At 38.8% G+C, this 19,139-nt stretch overlaps 2 protein-coding genes across 3 annotated transcripts in view; one reads left to right on the forward strand and one right to left on the reverse strand.

Moving 5' to 3' along the window:
- The window catches only part of MOSPD2 (motile sperm domain containing 2), a 56,496-nt gene extending 51,900 nt beyond the window's left edge, over positions 1-4,596 (reverse strand). Inside the window, exons 1-2 of one of the 2 annotated variants that reach the window (XM_033201050.1) lie at positions 4,438-4,508; positions 4,217-4,286 (exon numbers count right to left, since the gene is read on the reverse strand). In XM_033201050.1, the coding sequence (XP_033056941.1) occupies positions 4,217-4,286; positions 4,438-4,446 (79 nt within the window). In that variant the 5' untranslated portion in view covers positions 4,447-4,508. Of the gene's footprint in view, positions 1-4,216; positions 4,287-4,437 lie in introns of both variants that reach the window. The other variant, XM_033201049.1, reaches the window with a different exon arrangement.
- Positions 4,597-4,900: 304 nt separating this feature from the next.
- The window catches only part of FANCB (FA complementation group B), a 31,191-nt gene continuing 16,952 nt past the window's right edge, over positions 4,901-19,139 (forward strand). The window contains 4 exon segments of the mRNA XM_033201511.1: positions 4,901-4,990; positions 12,920-13,497; positions 13,500-13,892; positions 13,895-13,938. Of these exon segments, the coding sequence (XP_033057402.1) occupies positions 12,990-13,497; positions 13,500-13,892; positions 13,895-13,938 (945 nt within the window). The 5' untranslated portion in view covers positions 4,901-4,990; positions 12,920-12,989.

Below are 19,139 nucleotides of genomic sequence, written 5' to 3' on the forward strand. Positions count from 1 at the left end.
ACTTTGTTTTCTTAAATGTATAGAAAAAAGACTGTAGGCCGGGTGCAATGGCTCACGCCTGTAATCCCAACACTTTGGGAGGCTGAGGCAGGCGAATCACCTGAGGTCAGGAGTTTGAGACCAGCCTGACCAACATGGAGAAACCCCGTCTCTACTAAAAATATAAAATTAGCTGGGCATGGTGGAGCATGCCCGTAATCCCAGCTACTCAGGAGGCTGAGGCAGGACAATCGTTTGAACCTGGGAGGTGGAGGCTGTGGTGAGCCGACATTGTGCCATTGCACTCCAGCCTGGGCAACGAGTGAAATTCCATCTCAAAAAAAAAAAAAGAAAAAAGACCGTAAACAATGTATCCACTGTTATCACACCTATCTCTGAATGGTGACTTTATGGGGGTTTCTTCAGATATTTTTGGTATGACCTAAATTAATTTAAATGAATTCATATACTTGTAAAGCCAGACAACAAACCTAATTACAAAACCCATAAACCTCTCAATGGCTCTCCATATTAACTAAAGTACAAACACATCACTTTGGTGCCCAAGGCTCTCTACACTATATTTCCACTGTATTTGGCCATGTGTGCTTACCCTCCTTAAGGTTATCAGAGTAGACTTCCTACTGCTTCTGAACATGCCCCATACCTTTTTTTTTTGAGACGGAGTCTCGCTCTGTCGCCCAGGCTGGAGTGCAGTGGCCAGATCTCAGCTCACTGCAGGCTCCGTCTCCCGGGTTCACGCCATTCTCCTGCCTCAGCCTCCCGAGTAGCTGGGACTACAGGCGCCCGCCACCTCGCCCGGCTAGTTTTTGGTAATTTTTTTTTTAGTAGAGACGGGGTTTCACCGTGTTAGCCAGGATGGTCTCGATCTCCTGACCTCGTGATCCGCCCGTCTCGGCCTCCCAAAGTGCTGGGATTAGAGGCTTGAGCCACCGCGCCTGGCCGCCCCATACCTTTTGACCTCAGTGCCTCAGTTCAGACTATTCAATCTGCCTGGATCACCTTCTCTACCGGCTGAGTTCTACCATCTTCTGAAGTTCATGAGAAACACCACCTTTTTAATGAATGTTTTTCAACTCTGTGCTAAACTAGTCACCCCATCCAGATGTTATTTCTCTCTTTGATTTCTACAGAAAATATTTCAGCACCATTACTCTTAATATAATTTGCCTTAATTTTAATAGCTATCTTTGTTTTAATGCCTCTACCAGGTTGTAGTAGTTTGAGAAGCGGCTCTATCCTTCCTCTGCTCTTTCTCTAATACTGATACACTGCTTCCCAGAATTAGGCATATAATGAGTACTTAAGGAACTTAATACATTATTGTCACAAGAGATTAGTCTCTTTTCTTGGGCATGAGAAAGAGGAAGAAAGAATGGGAAACGTTTCTCATTTGAGACTCAGCATGGAATTTCTCAGAAACAATAAGGAAACAAGTACCATAATTATGGGCTAATATTTTATTCTTTTTGCCAGCTAAAAATCTATACATAATGATAACTTCGTTTCTATGGACACAGAACTGCTTGGCATTCCTAAGAACCTACCTCCAAAAGCATTTCTGGAATACAGTTTGTGCTTGAAGTGACACACCTGCAGAAAATAAATATTTTCCTTTCATCAACTTTGCTTAAGTCTGCCTTAAGCCTCTTCTGAAACCAAATACTGTTAATGACAATAGAAAGGGTGAAAGAAAAGGAAGGAAAGTGGATGTTCTAAACACCTGAGTTAATTTCTAAAAGCAAATTCTAAGGGGAAAACACAGGCAAACTAAAAAAAAAAAACCAAAAAAACACCCCTTTTATTATCACTTTCCAATTCTACCTTCATCTGTTGCCATATTCCAGGAAACAACTGAAATCTTAAGGTAAGAAGGTCTTCAAAGGCTTCTATTTCCTTTTTCCATGCAAATCTTTAAAATCGGACTAATCTTTTTATGTACATATTTAAGTATTGCTATATTCATTCAGTATATATTGAGGACTGTCCTGGGCATACAGAGGTGAGTAAGACACACAAGGCCTCTGCTCTAAATGTCTATAGGCTGCTAGAGAACCCATGTACATTCTACTGGAGAGAATGAAAAACATACAAACCAATGAACAAGATAATTACAGATTACGATAAGGGCTGTAAAGCAGAGAAAATAAACAAGACACAGAGACATTCAATAATCAGTGAAGGCCTCTCAGATACATTTAAACACTGAAGAGAAAAAAGGACCAAGCCATGCACAATACCTGGGTAAAATCTTCCCAAGCAAAGACAAGTGGAAAGGTCCGAGAGGGAAACAGCCCCATTCTGTTTAAGGAACACAAACAAGGCAGTGTGGCTAGCTGTGGTTTTTCAAACTGGGGGTCACATTTTAAATTGCGATGTTAAGTTTGTGGGTAATTGCATTTTTTAAAAGGAAGTCAAATAGAAAAAATACATCAGAGAGTCACATGTTTTCAGAAGTATTCTTTAATGACTTTTGCTTCAGTTATGTGAGTGGGCACATGTTTGTACTGGGTTGCAACATATAACATGTATCTTACTTTGAACCGTGGTCAAATCTGCACTAAGCAAGCAGAGTAGTAACAGATGACGATAGGGGGTGGAGGGCTGGCAGGGGCCAGATCACACATGGCCTTGAATTATAGGCCACCATAAAGAATTGAGATTTTATTCTAAACGCAGTTGGAAAGGCACTGAAGGGTTTCAAGCTGGAGAGTGACATGATCTAATCCGACATCAGGGTATTGCCAAAAGATTACTGTAGTGAAAATCAGAAGACATGAACACTAGTCCTGGCCTAGCCAATAACATCAGGGATTTTGAGCAAATCTCTTAATCTCTCTAGACCTCACTTTCTTCATTTTAAAAACGAGAAGGTTGCCCCAAGATGACCTTTAAGATTTTGTTTATTGCCTAATTTCTGCCTGTATTCTGCTTCCTCCCTTCGGCATAAATAAATGACTATTGGGGTGTTACTAGCTCTTTAGGTCTAATTCTGAGTTACTTCTTAAAATATTATAAACCATGTATTAACTGCTATAATAGTTACATTTCTGTAGAAAGCAATTGAAGAATGATCTCTATTGGAACCAGCTATATCATTAGAAGTGGGAACTCTGGGTGAAAAGTGAATCAAGTGCTTTTGCAACTCTCCGGAACAAAGTTTGGGGTGTGAAGAAAATTGGCAAGGAGGTATGAAAAGATTTACTGACAAGCATTTGAAACCAGATTTGTTCTGTCATCAACTGATGTATAATCTAGGATGGTTTAAAGTTGCAGGGAACCTCTGCTAAATACTAGCCAACATGTAGAAGCTTCACTCCTTTCACAGTAACCAAAATGACAACTGAGGCAAAATATTCACGGAGAGTCTACTATATGTTAAGACATGCTAGACGGTTTGATACATGTTTTTTTAAAAAATTTAATCCTACTATATTATTTGCACTTCATAGATATGAAAACAGGGGCTCTGAATAGACAAGCTATTTAGTGGCAGGGTCAGGATTATAATCAATCTTAAGGTAGGTAACATATATATCCTTATTTAATTCCATATTTACAATAAGTTATTCCATATGTTTTACAAAATTACTGTACAGGTATTAAATATTCAGTTAAGTACCTGACAACTCAAGTATCTGTGACATCTGGACACAGAATGTTCGACCAATAAATCAATTCTGGACTCATAGGTACTTTGCAAGATACAGTTTGGGATAAGAATTTGTTCCAGCACTGGACGGCCTATTCTGTGGGTAGCATGCTGGGCTGTATGAAAGCGAGATCAAGCAAAATATCCAAGGAATTTGTATACCCAATTAAGTACACATCAATAGTATTATGGCAGTTTCCAGGTACATTTCTCTAGTGTTGCTGGTGAAAGGCCAGCAGTGGAACCGTGGACTGGACAATGTCACCCGTCTTGTGGGCCTAACAAGTATCCTGCAAGTTCCATAAACACGAGGACATGCTAAAAACTTAACCGATTTCCAACTTACATTAACCCTTTAAAGAGAGCATGGGACACACCACTTGACCATTTGAAGCAGTGCACACGGCTTGTCATGGAGAGGAAAACCTTAGAGACGTGCCCTGCATCATTCTTGTGAGGGTCGAAAGGGTCCCTAACACCTCCCACAAATACACTCACAAACACTCCAGCAAAGTTGGGGATGCTCACTGCACACTTCCTTAACACCCGGAACAGAGTACCCACCTGTCACATACTCAGCTTCGAACCTCCGCCGGGTCTCAGAGATGAGCTTGGCTTTATTCTGGGCGTGATTCTGGATGGGAGACATGACCGGACCTTAGATACTACTTCCATCAACCCGTTTACCCTCAACCCAGCCCACCTGCACACGAGCGCTCGGTCCCCGGGCCTTAGAGGCGGCTTCCGGGTCCGGGGGGCCAGCGGCGGTGCAATAGGCTCCTCACCTCGGCCATGATCACGGTCGTGGAAGTGATTGCAGTTGTCGCCGTCGCCCGTTCTATCTTCGCCAACCGAGTATCTCATCACCCGCGAGTCCCGCCCAGAGGTAGACAGAGAAGGGTGGAGGGGGGAGGCGGTCGCGTGACACCGGAAGGCGGACAGAAGTGCCGCCGCACCGCCCAATCCAATGCGGACGCCTGGGTCTAGAGGCGGGACCAGGCCCTTAGCCTAGGTCCCATTCGATTCTCGTCCGGCCTCGCCCCGCGACATCCCCCGCACTGCGGTCCCGCCCCCGCCAGCCGGGAGATCGCCGGCGCTTCCCCTGCGGAGCTCCGCCCTAGAGAGCTTGCCGGCTATTTGCTTTCACAACACTCCCCAGGGCCCCGCCTCCTTAGCCTCCCTTGGCAACCGTCTCCGGGCTGGCTTCTAGGCTCCGCCTCCTCTGCGTTCGACGCAGCCTCCGCCCGGCCTCCCAGGATGCAGCGCGCTGGCGGGAGGTTTGGAGCCCATGGATACTGTATCCGCGTGGGGCATTCGGTGTGTTGCCGCTGCGTTGAGGTAGGATGGGGCTGGCAAGTCTTCCCTTCCCGGGACTTTGCAGAGGGGGCAATGGGGCTGGATTTCCTCTCCCTTGTCCCCGCATTGCGCCGAGACCTGGGTCTGCCATTCCTTGGAATTATAATTGGATTTTATTTTATTTTATTTTATTTTTTATTTTTTATTTTTTGAGACGGAGTCTTGCTCTGTCGCCGGGCTGGAGTGCAGTGGCCGGATCTCAGCTCACTGCAAGCTCCGCCTCCCGGGTTACGCCATTCTCCTGCCTCAGCCTCCCGAGTAGCTGGGACTACAGGCGCCCGCTACCTCGCCCGGCTAGTTTTTTGTATTTTTTTAGTAGAGACGGGGTTTCACCGCGTTCGCCAGGATGGTCTCGATCTCCTGACCTCGTGATCCGCCCATCTCGGCCTCCCAAAGTGCTGGGATTACAGGCTTGAGCCACCGCGCCCGGCCCTATAATTGGATTTTAAGTGCTACATTCGGGGGTTATTTCTCTTGAAGCTTTTTTTCATCCCTTCAGTATCCTTCCAACTTGGAGTGTGAGATGCTTAATGAGCAAAATTAAATCCTTATTTAATTACATATTTACAATAAGTTATTCCGTATGTTTTACAAAGTTACTGTACAAGTATTAAATATTCAGTTAAGTACCTGACAACTCAAGTATCTGTGACGTCTGGACACAGAATGTTCAACCAATAAATCAATTCTGGACTCACAGGTACTTTGCGAGATACAGTTTGGGATAAGAACTTGTTCCAGCATTGGAGGGCCTATTCTGTGGGTAGCATGCTTGATGAGATGCTTAATGAGCAAAATATCTGTGAAATCGTTAATCGTTATATAAAGTTAAATGATAAAAGCGTCTTTCGGCTTATAATTAAGGTAGTTGTTCTCAGCCGGGGGCGGGGGAGATATGGGGGGCGGTTTTACCACCCAGGGGACCTTTGGCAACGTCTGGAGACATTTTTAGTCGCCACTGCTGGGGGCCGGGGGCAAAAGAGATGCTCACTGGCTTCTAGTGGATAGAGACCAGGGACGCTGCCAAACATCCTGCGGTGTACGTGAAAATTCACAACGGTTATCCAGTCCATAATGTCAATAGTGTCAAGGTTGAGAAAGATTTCGAATTAAAGGGACCAGAACAAATTTTGTTCGTCAGTTAAAAACGATTGAAAGAAAATTGTTGCGCATACAATATTGCCTTTTTTAAAGTTGGAAGATACTGAAAACTACAAACAAGTTGAAAGAATAGTCCCCCATATTTCCATCAACCGTAGTCGTCCATGACAGAATGGCATGTTAGCATCTTTTGTCCTAGACTTTTAAATATATTTACACTTTTTGGGAAAAAATGAACACATTGTCTAAACGTTGTTTGACTACATCCTTAAAAGATATTTCAGATATAACTAAAGTCTCCTTCTACCTCTACTCATCTATCCTGGACACTTCCTTGTTCAGAATCAACAGTCATTCAGAATTTGGCATGAAATGTTTATAGTTTTACATTTTTTATTTTGGATCATACTGCCTGGGTTTGAATCCTGGCTCTGTCACTTCTTATCTGTAAGCCTTTGAGAAGATCCTGAAACTCCATGCCTTAGTTCTCCATCTATAAAATGGGATAGTAACAGTGCCTGTGTCTTAAGGATGTTGTGAGGAAGAAATGAGTTAATCGAAAGTGCGTAGAACAGTACCTGGCACTGTTTCTTCAGGAAAAAAAAATACAGTACATGGCACTATTTCTTGAGAAAGCACTCAGGGAATGTAGCCATTGTAGGTAAATAGAACATATATAATGCTGTTTTATTTGTTTTAATTTATGTAAATATACTGCAGTGTACATTTGTCTGCAACTTAATTTTTAATTCATTTTATTTTTGAAATCTAACCATGATTGTGTATATATATATATGCATATACATATACATATAGATAGATAGATCTAATTAGTTTCTTTTAACTCTCCTATGATAGTCCGTCTGTACTCATTCCCCTATTGGTGTTCACTGAGGTTTGTACTTTTTTTATATTGCAAATATCAGCACAGTGAGCATTCTAGAGCAATGTATTCATTCATATGTGGGATTATGTCTCTGGGTTTTTATCTACAAATGAAACTACTGGATATATGCATTTCAGTTGACTGCCAAATTACCTTCAGGGTCATCGCTCCCTTTTATTTAAGTACTCATAATTTTCTTCTAATTGTTAGCTCTTTTTCCAGTCTGATCTCACTCACATCTTTAACACTGTCACCAGGATCTTTATAACCCAAAAGTACAGTCCTATGATTTCTGTTTTTGAAGTCTTTCAGTGGTTTCTCATTACTTATATGAGAAATTTAGAAGTCTTTAATATGACATAAAAATCTTCTTTAATGTAGTCTTCCCAAATTCTCTAATTTAGTTGATCGCCATTCTCCCACATTTACTCACATTTCAGGTATATTAGATAATGTTGAAAAAGGTGAGATGAATTCTGTATAGGGCCCAATAAATAACTTACGTAGGGAGAAAAAAGCTTTTAACAGTGGCCCTATTTTGTAGGAATGTTAATTTACTTTGGTTAACAATGTCATATGTCTTGGAAAAACAATATCTATCATTATTATCTTCATAAAATTATGTTCAGTGTTTTTAGGTGCCATTTTAGTTGGGTGTCTTAATTCTACTTTTTTCCCAAGGATACTTTCTCTTGGTCACAATTGATACGGTTTCTTAGACTTTTTGGATGTCATCTGCTCTTCTAGGATAATCTGGAACCACACTGATAGTTTATTTGAAGAATTATCACATTTATAGGGCCAAAATGATTTATGAGCATTTAAAGAGAATGAACAACATGTTTATTAAGTGGGGGTGGGGAACAGTAAAGAATAGATGAGGATAATAGTTTTATTGCCAGCCTACTATTGTTGTGTTAGCGTATGCTTGTATATATTATCATTTTTCTAGTCTACACACACATCTGTTTTAATTTTATATATAAAATAGATACAGTCAACTTTGATGTATTATAATATAGAACAGGAAAAGCTCAAATTGATTATGTAGTATTTTATAAATAATCTGCTTTCTGGTCTCCACTCCCTGCCCTGCCACCCTGCCCCACACCGCCATCCCTAGTTACTTCTTCTGTATCTTCTGCAGCCACTGTTACAATGTTAAGTAAAAAGTCAAATAACTGATAGGCTAGAATAGTAAACCTGGCACCCTGATAATCAGGGTTTAAAATAGTGAGGGGTTGCTTATAATTGGACTAAGAACCTCTAAACTGAACGTTGGTTTGATTTGTTTCCAGATATGTTTCTATTTTTTAAAAAATGCCAGTTATTTCATGGCCTGCAGGTTTTATGAACATATGCCAAGAACTTTAAAAATAGACGTTGCAGCAGCAATACTTAATATCTACTCTCTTAGCAGTTACACCTCAATAAAGCTGGGAAAAAAGTTAAAATTCATTTTAGCAATGAATTAAATTTTAATGATTGAGTATTAATTAGATATAATAAACAGCAAACATTAAAAACAAACGAGATTAGAAACATGTTGCATTAGTATAAAATATAGTGGGTATGCACATATATGTAAATTCAATAAGTCTTGCAAAAACTTTTCACTCAATAGTCATTTATGTTTTTAGATCAGTTTACGTTCATGAGAATAAGTTTGCTTTTTGCCTGGAGATCATATTGAAAGCAGGTTGAATTAGGATTACACAACAGAGTTTTGAATGCCATGCTAAGCTTCATAGCAATGGTTTGCAAGCTTTTTTTCTCTACACCATTCATATGTTCAATACACAGTGTTTAGCATCCGGTTTTCCAGGTAGTAATTCAAGAATCACAGGTCTGTTGAGAAAGGCAAGGACATGCAAGCTTTTGGATTAGGGGGTGGACAGTGACAGGATCAAGTGTATGTTTTAGAACAATTAACTGATGTATTAAATAGCATAAATGTGTTGATGTTTTGGAGGGAAGAGAGATTAGATTAAGGAAGACTAAGAAGCTTTTACCTCAGCCTGAGAGATCACAGATTGAACTATAGTAGTGGCAACTGGAACAGAGAGTTGGAAGTTAGATGTTTCTAACTTAGGGAACTTGATGATAACATTTAAAGAACAAAATGTAAGGGGCCTAACTTTCCTAAATTCTGACCATTTTATAATCAGATTTTCCTTACTCCTATCACACTAAGTTATTGGTAAGTGAACCAGAGCATTGTACTGATAAACATTAGTTGTGATATTTAACATTAAAATAATAAAATTCATACAGAGGTGATTTTTGTTTGCTTTTGATGTTAAGAAATCTGAAAAACTTTGACTAGGTAGTAAAAGATGATGAATTCTTAAGAGCTTTACCTCAGAATGTGTAATTTTCATGCTTTTCCTTTCTAGAAATCTAGGAAACCTGACATGGGACCTTTGGTAAATACATGATTATTCATACATTTTGATGGAATATAACTAATACATTTATTTTCTCTAAACTATAGTGTCATAAGTAAAAGCCACACCTTTGATTTACCTACCCTATCTTCTTTACTGATGAAGCTAAAACTACTTTGTGATGGCTGTTGTCCCAGATCTTTCTGTTAATTGCCTAACAACAAACCAGTAAGCCAATGACTTCTTTTTTCTTCTTTATTTACCTGTTTTTATTGACACATTGTAATTGTATATATCTAGAGAGTACAGTTTGATGTTTTGATACATACATATATTGTATAATGGTCGAGTCAGGGTATTTAGTGTATCCTTCCCTCATGAATGTATTCTTTCTTCCTGGTAAGAACATTCAAAAACCTCTAGTTATTTTGTAATAAGTAATAAATTACACCTTACTGTTAACTATTTTTACCCTACTGTGCAATGGGACACTGGAACATATTCCTCCTATCTAATTGTAACTTTCTACCCTTTGAGCAACCCCTCCCCATCCTCCCATCCTCTCTCCTTTCCCCAGTCTCTGATAACCAGTATTCTACTCTCTGCTTCTATGATAGCAACTCTTTTTAAAAAAATTTTAGATTTCAGATATTAGTGAGATCATGCGGTATTTGTCTTTTTGTGACTGGCTTATTTCACTTAACATGATGTCTTCCAAGTCCATACATGTTGTTACACGTGACAGGATTTCATTTAATTTTGTGATTGTATTAATAGTATTCCATACTATGCACCAAAAATTGGTATATACACCAAGTTTTTTAATCCATTGATTCGTTGTTGAACACTTGGGTAGATTCCATGTTTTGACTGTTCTAAATAGTGCTGAATAAACATGGGGGTGCAGACATCTCTTTGAGATTGATTTCATTCCTTTGGATATAGACCCAGTAGTGGGATTCTGGATCATATGGTAGTTCTATTTTTAGTTTTCTGAGGAAACTTCCATACTGTCTTCATAGTGGCTATACTAATTTACATTCCTACCAGCAGTGTGTAAGTGTTCCTTTTTCTCCACGTGCTTGCCAACCTTTGTTATCCTTTGTCTTTTTAATAATAGCCATTCTAACTGGAATTAGATGGTATCTCATTGTGGTTTTGATTTGTGTCTCCCTGATGATTAGTGATATTGAGCTTTTTTTTTGTATACCTTTTGACCATTTGTGTGTCTTCTTTTGAGATATGTCTATTAAGTTATTTTGTCCATTTAAAAAATGGGATATTGCTGTTCTTTATATATTCTGATATAAATCCCCTGTCAGATGTATAGTTTGCAAATGTTTTCTTACATTTTGTGGGTCATCTCTTTACTTTTTTTTTTTTTTGGCTGTGCAAAAACTTTTCAGTTTGATATAATCTCATTTGTCTCCTTTTGCTTTTGTTGACTATGCTTTTGAGATCTTATTAAAAAATCCTTGCCCAGCCCAGTGTCATAAAGTGTTTCCCCTGTGTTTTGTTCTGGTAGTGTAATAATTTCAGGTTTACATTTAAGTCTTTAATCCATTTTGAGTTGATTTTTTATATGGTGAGAGATAGGAGTCTGGTCTCTGCATGTGGATATCCAGTTTCCCATCACCGCCATTTATTGAACAGACTGTCATTTCCCCAATATGTGGTTCTTGGCACCTTTGTCAAAAATTAGTTGGTTGTAGGTGCATGAATTTATTTATGGCCTCTCCATTGTGTTCCATTTGTCCATGTGTCTGTTTTTATGTCAGTACCATGATGTTTCAGTTAACGTAGCTTTGTAGTATATTGTGAAGTCAGATAGTATGATGCTTTTAAGTTCGTTCGTTTTGCTCAGTATTGCTTTGGCTGTTAGGGGTCTTTTGTGGTCCCATATGAATTTCAGGCTTGTTTTTTTCTATTTCTGTGAAGAATGTCATTGATATTTTGCTAGACATTGCACTAAGTCTATAGATTGCTTTGGGTAGTAGTGCCATTGTAACAGTATTAATTCTACCAATCCATGAACATGGGATCTTTCCATTAGTTTGTGTCATCTTAATTTTTTTATCAGTATGTTATAGTTTTCATTGTAGAGATCGTTTTGACCTTTTTGGTTAACTTTATTTCTAGTTATCTTTTTTTTTGTAGGTTTTGTAAATGGAATTGTTTTCTTGATTTCTTTTTCAGATAGTTCGCTTATTAACATATAGAAATGCTGCTGATTTTTGTATCCTGTGACTTTACTGAATTTATTAGTTCTCACAGTTTTTTGGTGGAGTCTTTAGGGTTTTCTTGTATAAGATTATGGCATCTGCAAACAAGGACAGTTTTACATTCTCCTTTCCGATTTGGATGTCTTTTATTTCTTTCTCTTGCCTAATTGTTTTGGTTAGGATTTCTTGTATGCAGTATATAGAAGACTGAATAAAGAGAGATTAACAACTTTTTTTATACATGTGTTCATATTGAGGATATTCTTTTGTCCTTTATTTTACTGATTATTTCAAGTTGCCTTTCTTATAATGAGTTTGTTCGGAATAAGGGAATGCATGCCAGGGCAGAGTGGTAGTTCTGGAGCCAGAAGGCCCCTTTTCCAAACTAGCACCATTGCTGATTACTATTAACTGTGGATTAGTGTTGTAACCTTGGAAAATTTTCTTATCTTCTTTAAAATAAGGCTTTCTTGCTTAAAAGGTGGAATAATAAGAGTACTTATTTTAAGAGAATAGTTATTAGAATTAAATAATGCATGTATTGTACCTGCCATATATAAGCTGAATGATTGATAACTATTGTTTAATTCTTGTGTTCATTATAATAAGTTGTGTTAATCCTCCATTTTTTCCTAATTTGAATAAGAATAGTGACTTTGTTGGGTCATACAAATGCATACAAATGCATTGCCTTTGTAAACTAAGATTTATTTGTATTAATCCTATGGAGATTTTTTTAAAGCCTTGTTACAGCATCTCCTATTTTTATTCCTGGGATTTCTTCTTTGTCTTAGAGCATGTATAGGCTCCTGTCTCTAGAAAGCAGAAGTCCAATTGCCTGGGCTGTGGGAGAAGTATAATCGAAAGTCACCGTATTTGGGGAGAGTGAGTTACAAGACAAGTAAACCACTAATTGAATTGTCATTCTAAAGGGGCTAAGGCAGAGAGTGGGAAACCACATTAGAGTTGTTAGGTTTGAAACAGAGAAGTATAACCCTTAAGCAATTTTCTGAGCCAGAACAAATATCTGAAGTCACTTTTAATAGAGCATCTAAAGCTTTAAATATATGCTGCTAATACATTCAGTTATCTTTTTTGATATGGTTATTTGTATTCTTAGCAAACTTTTTAAAGGTCTAGAGAAATAGTATTTAGGATTTTTTTGATACGTATGATATTGTCAAAATAGTATAAAAAGCTTAAAATGTTTACTTAATAAAATGTATAGTTACCTATGTTGTAGTTCTCTAACAGAAACGTGTTTTCTTTTCAACTTTTCCTACTTCATGGCAGTTTTTCCTCATTTCTTTTTTAGGTTTGGAAACATCAACTGGAATCAATTTGCATTTGAAAATTAGATCAGCACAAAGACTTGATGTTGTGGAATGACTAGCAAACAAGCAATGTCATCTAACAAACAAGAAAGGCTCTTGTGTTATAATGGGCAAGTCCTTGTTTTCCAGTTGTCTAAAGGAAATTTTGCAGATAAAGAGCCTGCAAAAACACCCATATTACATGTCAGAAGAATGGTATTTGACAGAGAAACAAAAGTATTTGTTCAGAAGTCCACTGGATTTTTTACCATAAAGGAAGAAAACTCTCATTTAAAAATCATGTGTTGCAACTGTGTGTCAGATTTCAGAACTGGAATTAACCTCCCTTACATTGTGATACAAAGCAATAAAAAGAATAATGTTTTTGAATATTTTTTACTGATCCTTCACAGTACCAATAAATTTGAAATGCGTTTGAGTTTTAAACTAGGCTATGAGATGAAGGATGGCCTAAGGGTCCTTAATGGCCCTTTAATTTTATGGAAGCATGTCAAAACATTCTTCTTTATCTCTTCTCAAACTGGCAAAGTTGCTAGTGTGTCAGGTAACTTTTCCTCTATTCGTGGGCAGGGGAGATTGAAAATTTAGGTATGGTTTTATTGGGACTAAAGGAATGTTGTTTATCTGAGGAAGAATGTACTCAAGAGCCTTCAAAATCAGATTATGCAGTTTGGAATACCACATTTTGTGTATATTCTCTTGAAAGTCAAGAAGTATTAAGTGATACATACATTATTCCTCCTGCTTATAGCAGTGTGGTGACTTGTGTACATATTTGTGCAACTGAGATCATCAATAACCAGTTAAGAATATCTCTCATTGCCCTTACTCGAAGGAATCAGCTGATTTCATTTCAGAATGGAACTCCTAAAAGTGTGTGCCAGCTTCCATTTGGAGATCCTTGTGCAGTTCAACTTATGGATTCAGGTGGAGGAAACCTCTTTTTCATTGTATCCTTATGTCCAGTAATGCTTGTGCTGTATGGAAAGAGAACTTTCAGGTACAACACTTATTGTGATAATAATTCAGTTGGTGGTCTCAGACCTTTTAAACATGTCTGTACTTCATAGAGTTCATTCTGGAGTCTTATTATTTAAGTCAATTTTCAGTTCTGTACTTGAAGTAATGTATATTACATTGTTCTTTTTTCTTAAAGTTACCTGAATACAACCTGATGGTGTTTTTTTGTCTTGCCATTTTGAGTCATAAAGCCTTTGAGTTGTTTGGAAATGTGTAAATATGTATGTAACTATAATTATGTATTTACTTTCCTGTTAGTATAACTTTCTAATTTTTATTAATATAGTAGATGTGCATTTTTACTTACAATAAGATTATTAGTGATTTGACTAGATAGATAAGCCTTCCTGGAAAATTTGAATCAGTTTTTCATGTTTTTATTTTTTATTTTTTATTTTTTTTGAGACGGAGTCTCGCTCTGTCACCCAGGCTGGAGTGCAGTGGCGCGATCTTGGCTCACTGCAAGCTCCGCCTCCGGGTTTACGCCATTCTCCTGCCTCAGCCTCCCGAGTAGCTGGGACTACAGGCGCCCGCCATCTCGCCCGGCTAATTTTTTGTATTTTTTTAGTAGAGACGGGGTTTCACCGTGTTAGCCAGGATGGTCTCGATCTCCTGACCTCGTGATCCGCCCGTCTCGGCCTCCAAAGTGCTGGGATTACAGGCTTGAGCCACCGCGCCCGGCCTATTTTTTATTTTTTATATATTTTTTTGAGACAGGGTCTCGCTTTGTCACCCAGGCTGGAGTGCAGTGGTGTGATCTCGGCTCACTGCAGCCTCCGCCTCCCAGATTCAAGTGGTTCTCCTGCCTCAGCCTCCCGAGTAGCTGGGATTACAGGCATGTGCTACCATGCCTGGCTAATTTTTATATTTTTAATAGAGATAGAGTTTCACCATGTTGGCCAGGCTGGTTTCAAACTCCTGGCTTCAAGTGATCCGCCTGTCTCGGCCTCCCAAAGTGCTGGGATTACAGGCATGAGCCACCATGCCAGGCCAACTTTTTAAACATTGATATTTATCTGCTTAAATTTACTTGTCTCTGATTCATTTCTGAAAGTGAAATATAGAGAAATTCCTAGAAATCTGGAGAGACAAATAATTGTTCTTCAGAGACAAGTGGTAAGCATTACTTTTTTAAAAAACTTGCTCAGAGATTTTATTATGTTATATTTTGAAATGCAGAAATGACCTTTGAGCAAGTATTCTCTTTTAAAGTAAGTTTGGAAATTGCTGTAAAATATTTACTGGTATTGAGTGTTAAATAACAAGTAAAAAGGCACAGAAAACCAATAGGAAATTAGAGTTTTGTAACTGAGTGTCTCCACCAATAATATTTCTCTGACTGTTTTCTTTTGGGTAATGTTGCATCCTTCTGGCTTAAAATGTATTCAGTTATGTGATTTGAAGTGTTTACGAATTAAGACAAATCATTACTAGTTAGAAATGTCTCTTCCAAAAGTAGTACACTGTACACTTTTTAGTTTTTGTGCTACTTAGGAGAAAAAAGCAGATATTGCCTTATTTTGTGTGCCCTGTCCATTTAATTAGAAGCTCAATGAAAATTTTTATCATATTGTCACCTCTATATGGAATACTGTTAAATGTTTTAGAAAGTTTGAAATTCACTTTTAAATGTGAATCATTATTGTTTGTGGGGGGAGGAATGTCAAGTTGGAATTGTGAATCAGGCTTTGCCTTACCAAGTACTTTTATATTAATAGGGATTATTTTGAATCTCTGTAATACATATGTATCCTCTATAATACATAGAGAATACAAAAGGAAAATAATTTGAAAGCTATCCTATTTTATTTTGAACACAATCTTTTAAAAGCACATTATACATTTATTTGAAAGTTATTTGGAATTGTCTTTTTCTATTCTCTTTTCCTTTAAAGAAATGGTAGGGGGAAAACATCTGGTATACTCTATAGTCTTTTACTGTGGTCAAGGTGATATAATAGAAAGAACACACTTAGCCGGGGTTTGAGTCCCAACTGAGTCACTTACTGGTGTTACCTTAAGGAATGTAATTCTTGTGAACTCATTTTCCTCCTTTATGAAATTTGGGATCATCCTGACTCTGAGAGGGGAGAATTAAGTCAAATGACATTATAAAGTGTCTTGCACAGAGCTTGGCACACAGGAGGAACTTGGTAAGTAGCAGGTATTACTCTGTTATGTTACTGTTAGACAAAAGTCAGGGCTGTCCTCAGTTATTTGCACCTACTCAAGATCCCCTATTCACCGAGATAAGGGAAAAACAATTCCTTTATATGTCATTAATTGTAGTACTCACTCTCTTGAAGTGGGTCTCCTGCTTGGACCCTGTAAAGCTTTGCCACTAACATGTTACTCAAGGCAGGAGACTGCATCATTCCCTGTAGGTGGACCTAACTGCTGCTTCCCTGACCCGAAGTTGTGTTCTAGGGCACTCTCTCTACAATGGACCACTATCTTTTCCACACATTGCTTCCCTAAGTCCCTACTGACTTACCCCCTAAGTTGCTTCTTCAGGAATTCTGTACTGCTAACCTGCTCTCAAATGCCCTGTTTTAAAAACTCTGGAATTCACCCTGATATCTACAAGTAAGTGCTTCAAAGTTGCCTCTAACCCGGCCACTTTGGGCATATTCAGGTCCTGCTTCCATCTTGGTATTACATTTATACTCAACTTCTTTAAAAAAAAGGGAAATATTAGTTTAGTGTAAAATATTCAGTTACTTTAAAAACAGAAAAAAGGCTGGGCACGATGGCTCACGCCTGTAATCCCAGCATTTCAGGCTGCCGAGGCAGGCAGATCACTTGAGGCCAGGAGTTCAAGAGCAGCTTGGCCAACATAGTGCATGCCTGTAGTCCCAGCTACTCAGGAGGCTGAGGCATGAGAATCGCTTGAACCTGTGAGGTGGAGGTTGCAGTGAGCTGAGATCGCCCTGCTGCACTCCAGCCTGGTTGACAGAGCAAGATCTGTCTCCAAAAAAAAAAAAAAAGCAGAAATAAGAGCTAAGAATCTAGAAATAAAGTGGGAGTAGAAATAATTATGCCAAAAACCCAGGTTAAGAGAAGTAATTACACTTGAACAATTACATTTAGTTTTAACAGTTAAGACAAAAAAAAAATATGGTGGGTTTTACAACTGAAAGTAACATACTACAAGGGAAAAGGTTTTTTCTGACATTAAGTTCCGAGAGGAATTTACTGTTTGTGATATTTTGTAAAAGGTTTTGAGTAATAAGATGAATACCTTATTAAATAATAAGGTGGGTCAAGGCCGGGCGCGGTGGCTCAAGCCTGTAATCCCAGCACTTTGGGAGGCCGAGACGGGCGGATCACGAGGTCAGGAGATCGAGACCATCCTGGCTAACACGGTGAAACCCCGTCTCTACTAAAAATACAAAAACTAGCCGGGTGAGGTGGCGGGCGCCTGTAGTCCCAGCTACTCGGGAGGCTGAGGCAGGAGAATGGCGTCAACCCGGGAGGCGGAGCTTGCAGTGAGCTGAGATCCGGCCACTGCATTCCAGTCCGGCGACAGAGCGAGACTCCGCCTCAAAAAAAAAAAAAAAAAAAATAAGGTGGGTCTTTGATAGCAGTTTTCCCCCAAAATAGAAAGCGATAGAAGCCGTCTTCCTTTGGGTTGGCTATGGATCCATCCATCCATCTATCCTTTTATTACCTCATTCCAAGAAGGAATTAAGCCAGCTTACAAAAATAGGTAAAATACAAACAAGCATAAATTAGAGTAAATAATGAAAGTCAAGGTTAGTGTTTTCCCAGATCAACACTTCATAAAAGCCCGAGGTATGATGTTTAATGTGGTAATAGGACTGGAAACAGAGGTGAATCTAAAGGAATACATGATTAGCTTTTTTCTTCTTCGGCTTTCTCTCTTGAGTAGAAATTGTCTCTGCAAGTTTTGACAAGAAACTATGTGGCAGGCATTTCAAAATTGAGATCATAGGCCGGGTGTGGTGGCCCACGTTTGTAATCCCAGTGCTTTAGGAGGCCAAGGTAGGAGAATTGCTTGAGGCCTGGAGTTTGAGACCAGCCTGGGCAACAGTGAGACTCCCATCTGTACAAAAAATTAAAAAATTAGCTGGGCGTAGTGGCATATGCCTGTAGTCCCAGCTACTTGGGAGACTGAGGTGGGAGGATTGTTAGAGCCCAGGAGTTCAAGGCTGTAGTGAGCTGTAATTGTGCCACTGCACTCCAGCCAGGGCAACAGAATGGGACCCTGTCTCAAAAAAAAGTCCGTGTCAATAAAATTGAGGTCATTGTCAAGTATACCGGAAGCATAGCTATTGGTGTGTTGTCGATAGAGGTTAATGTGTTCTGGTGCTGTGCTGTCTAATATGGTAGCCACTATCCAGATGTAGTTATTCAACATTTGAAATGTGGCTAGTCTGAATTAAAACATGTTATAAATGTCAACCATCAAATTTCAAAGATGAATAGAAATGGTAACATCTCTCAATTTTTTAATGATTACATTGAATTGAAATGACAATATTTTAGATATATTGTGTTAGATATATTAAAATTTCATTTTTTTACTGCTACCAGAAAATTTAAAATTATATGCCTTGTATTTGGGGCTCGCTTACCTTTCTATTGGATGGCACTATTCTAGAGCTATAGATTGCAAATATGTGTGTGCACACATGCATGCATATATAGTTCTGCGCTGTTTTCTTGCCAAACACATTCTTATTACTAATGTCTCTTCCCATAGTCCATTATACTCCATGATACTGGTGGGAGAAAGGGAGGATATGGGTTTACAGATAAATTGTCTCTCTGCACAAGTGAAGAATCAACTTTGGAAATTAGCCTTGTAGGGGAAGATTGATATTTGGGTATGTGGGTTGAAGAGCCTTACTTTCATTCTTGCTGTAATGAGAGCTACCCTCCTGTGTCATCTAGATGATGTATCTGTGCTCCTGGAATTCTGAGAAGGGGTTTTAGCTTTTTTGTCTCAGGGAGAAGGGGGATTTGATCCTCATGGTGTTAGTTTTCCCTGGGACCAATCTTGAGGCTTTCAGCTATATGTACCTTTAAGAAGTTGTCCTCTATTTTAAACGTGAGGTCTCAGGTTCTGATATAAACTGACCAAATCATTCCATGAGGCTAGGACGGTTCTGGCTGTTCCACTCTTAGGACCCCTCACCTGTGTACCCGATACTAGCT

This window comes from Trachypithecus francoisi, unplaced genomic scaffold (genome assembly GCF_009764315.1).
Source record: "Trachypithecus francoisi isolate TF-2019V2 unplaced genomic scaffold, Tfra_2.0 Lachesis_group6, whole genome shotgun sequence".
Taxonomy (NCBI): domain Eukaryota; kingdom Metazoa; phylum Chordata; class Mammalia; order Primates; family Cercopithecidae; genus Trachypithecus; species Trachypithecus francoisi.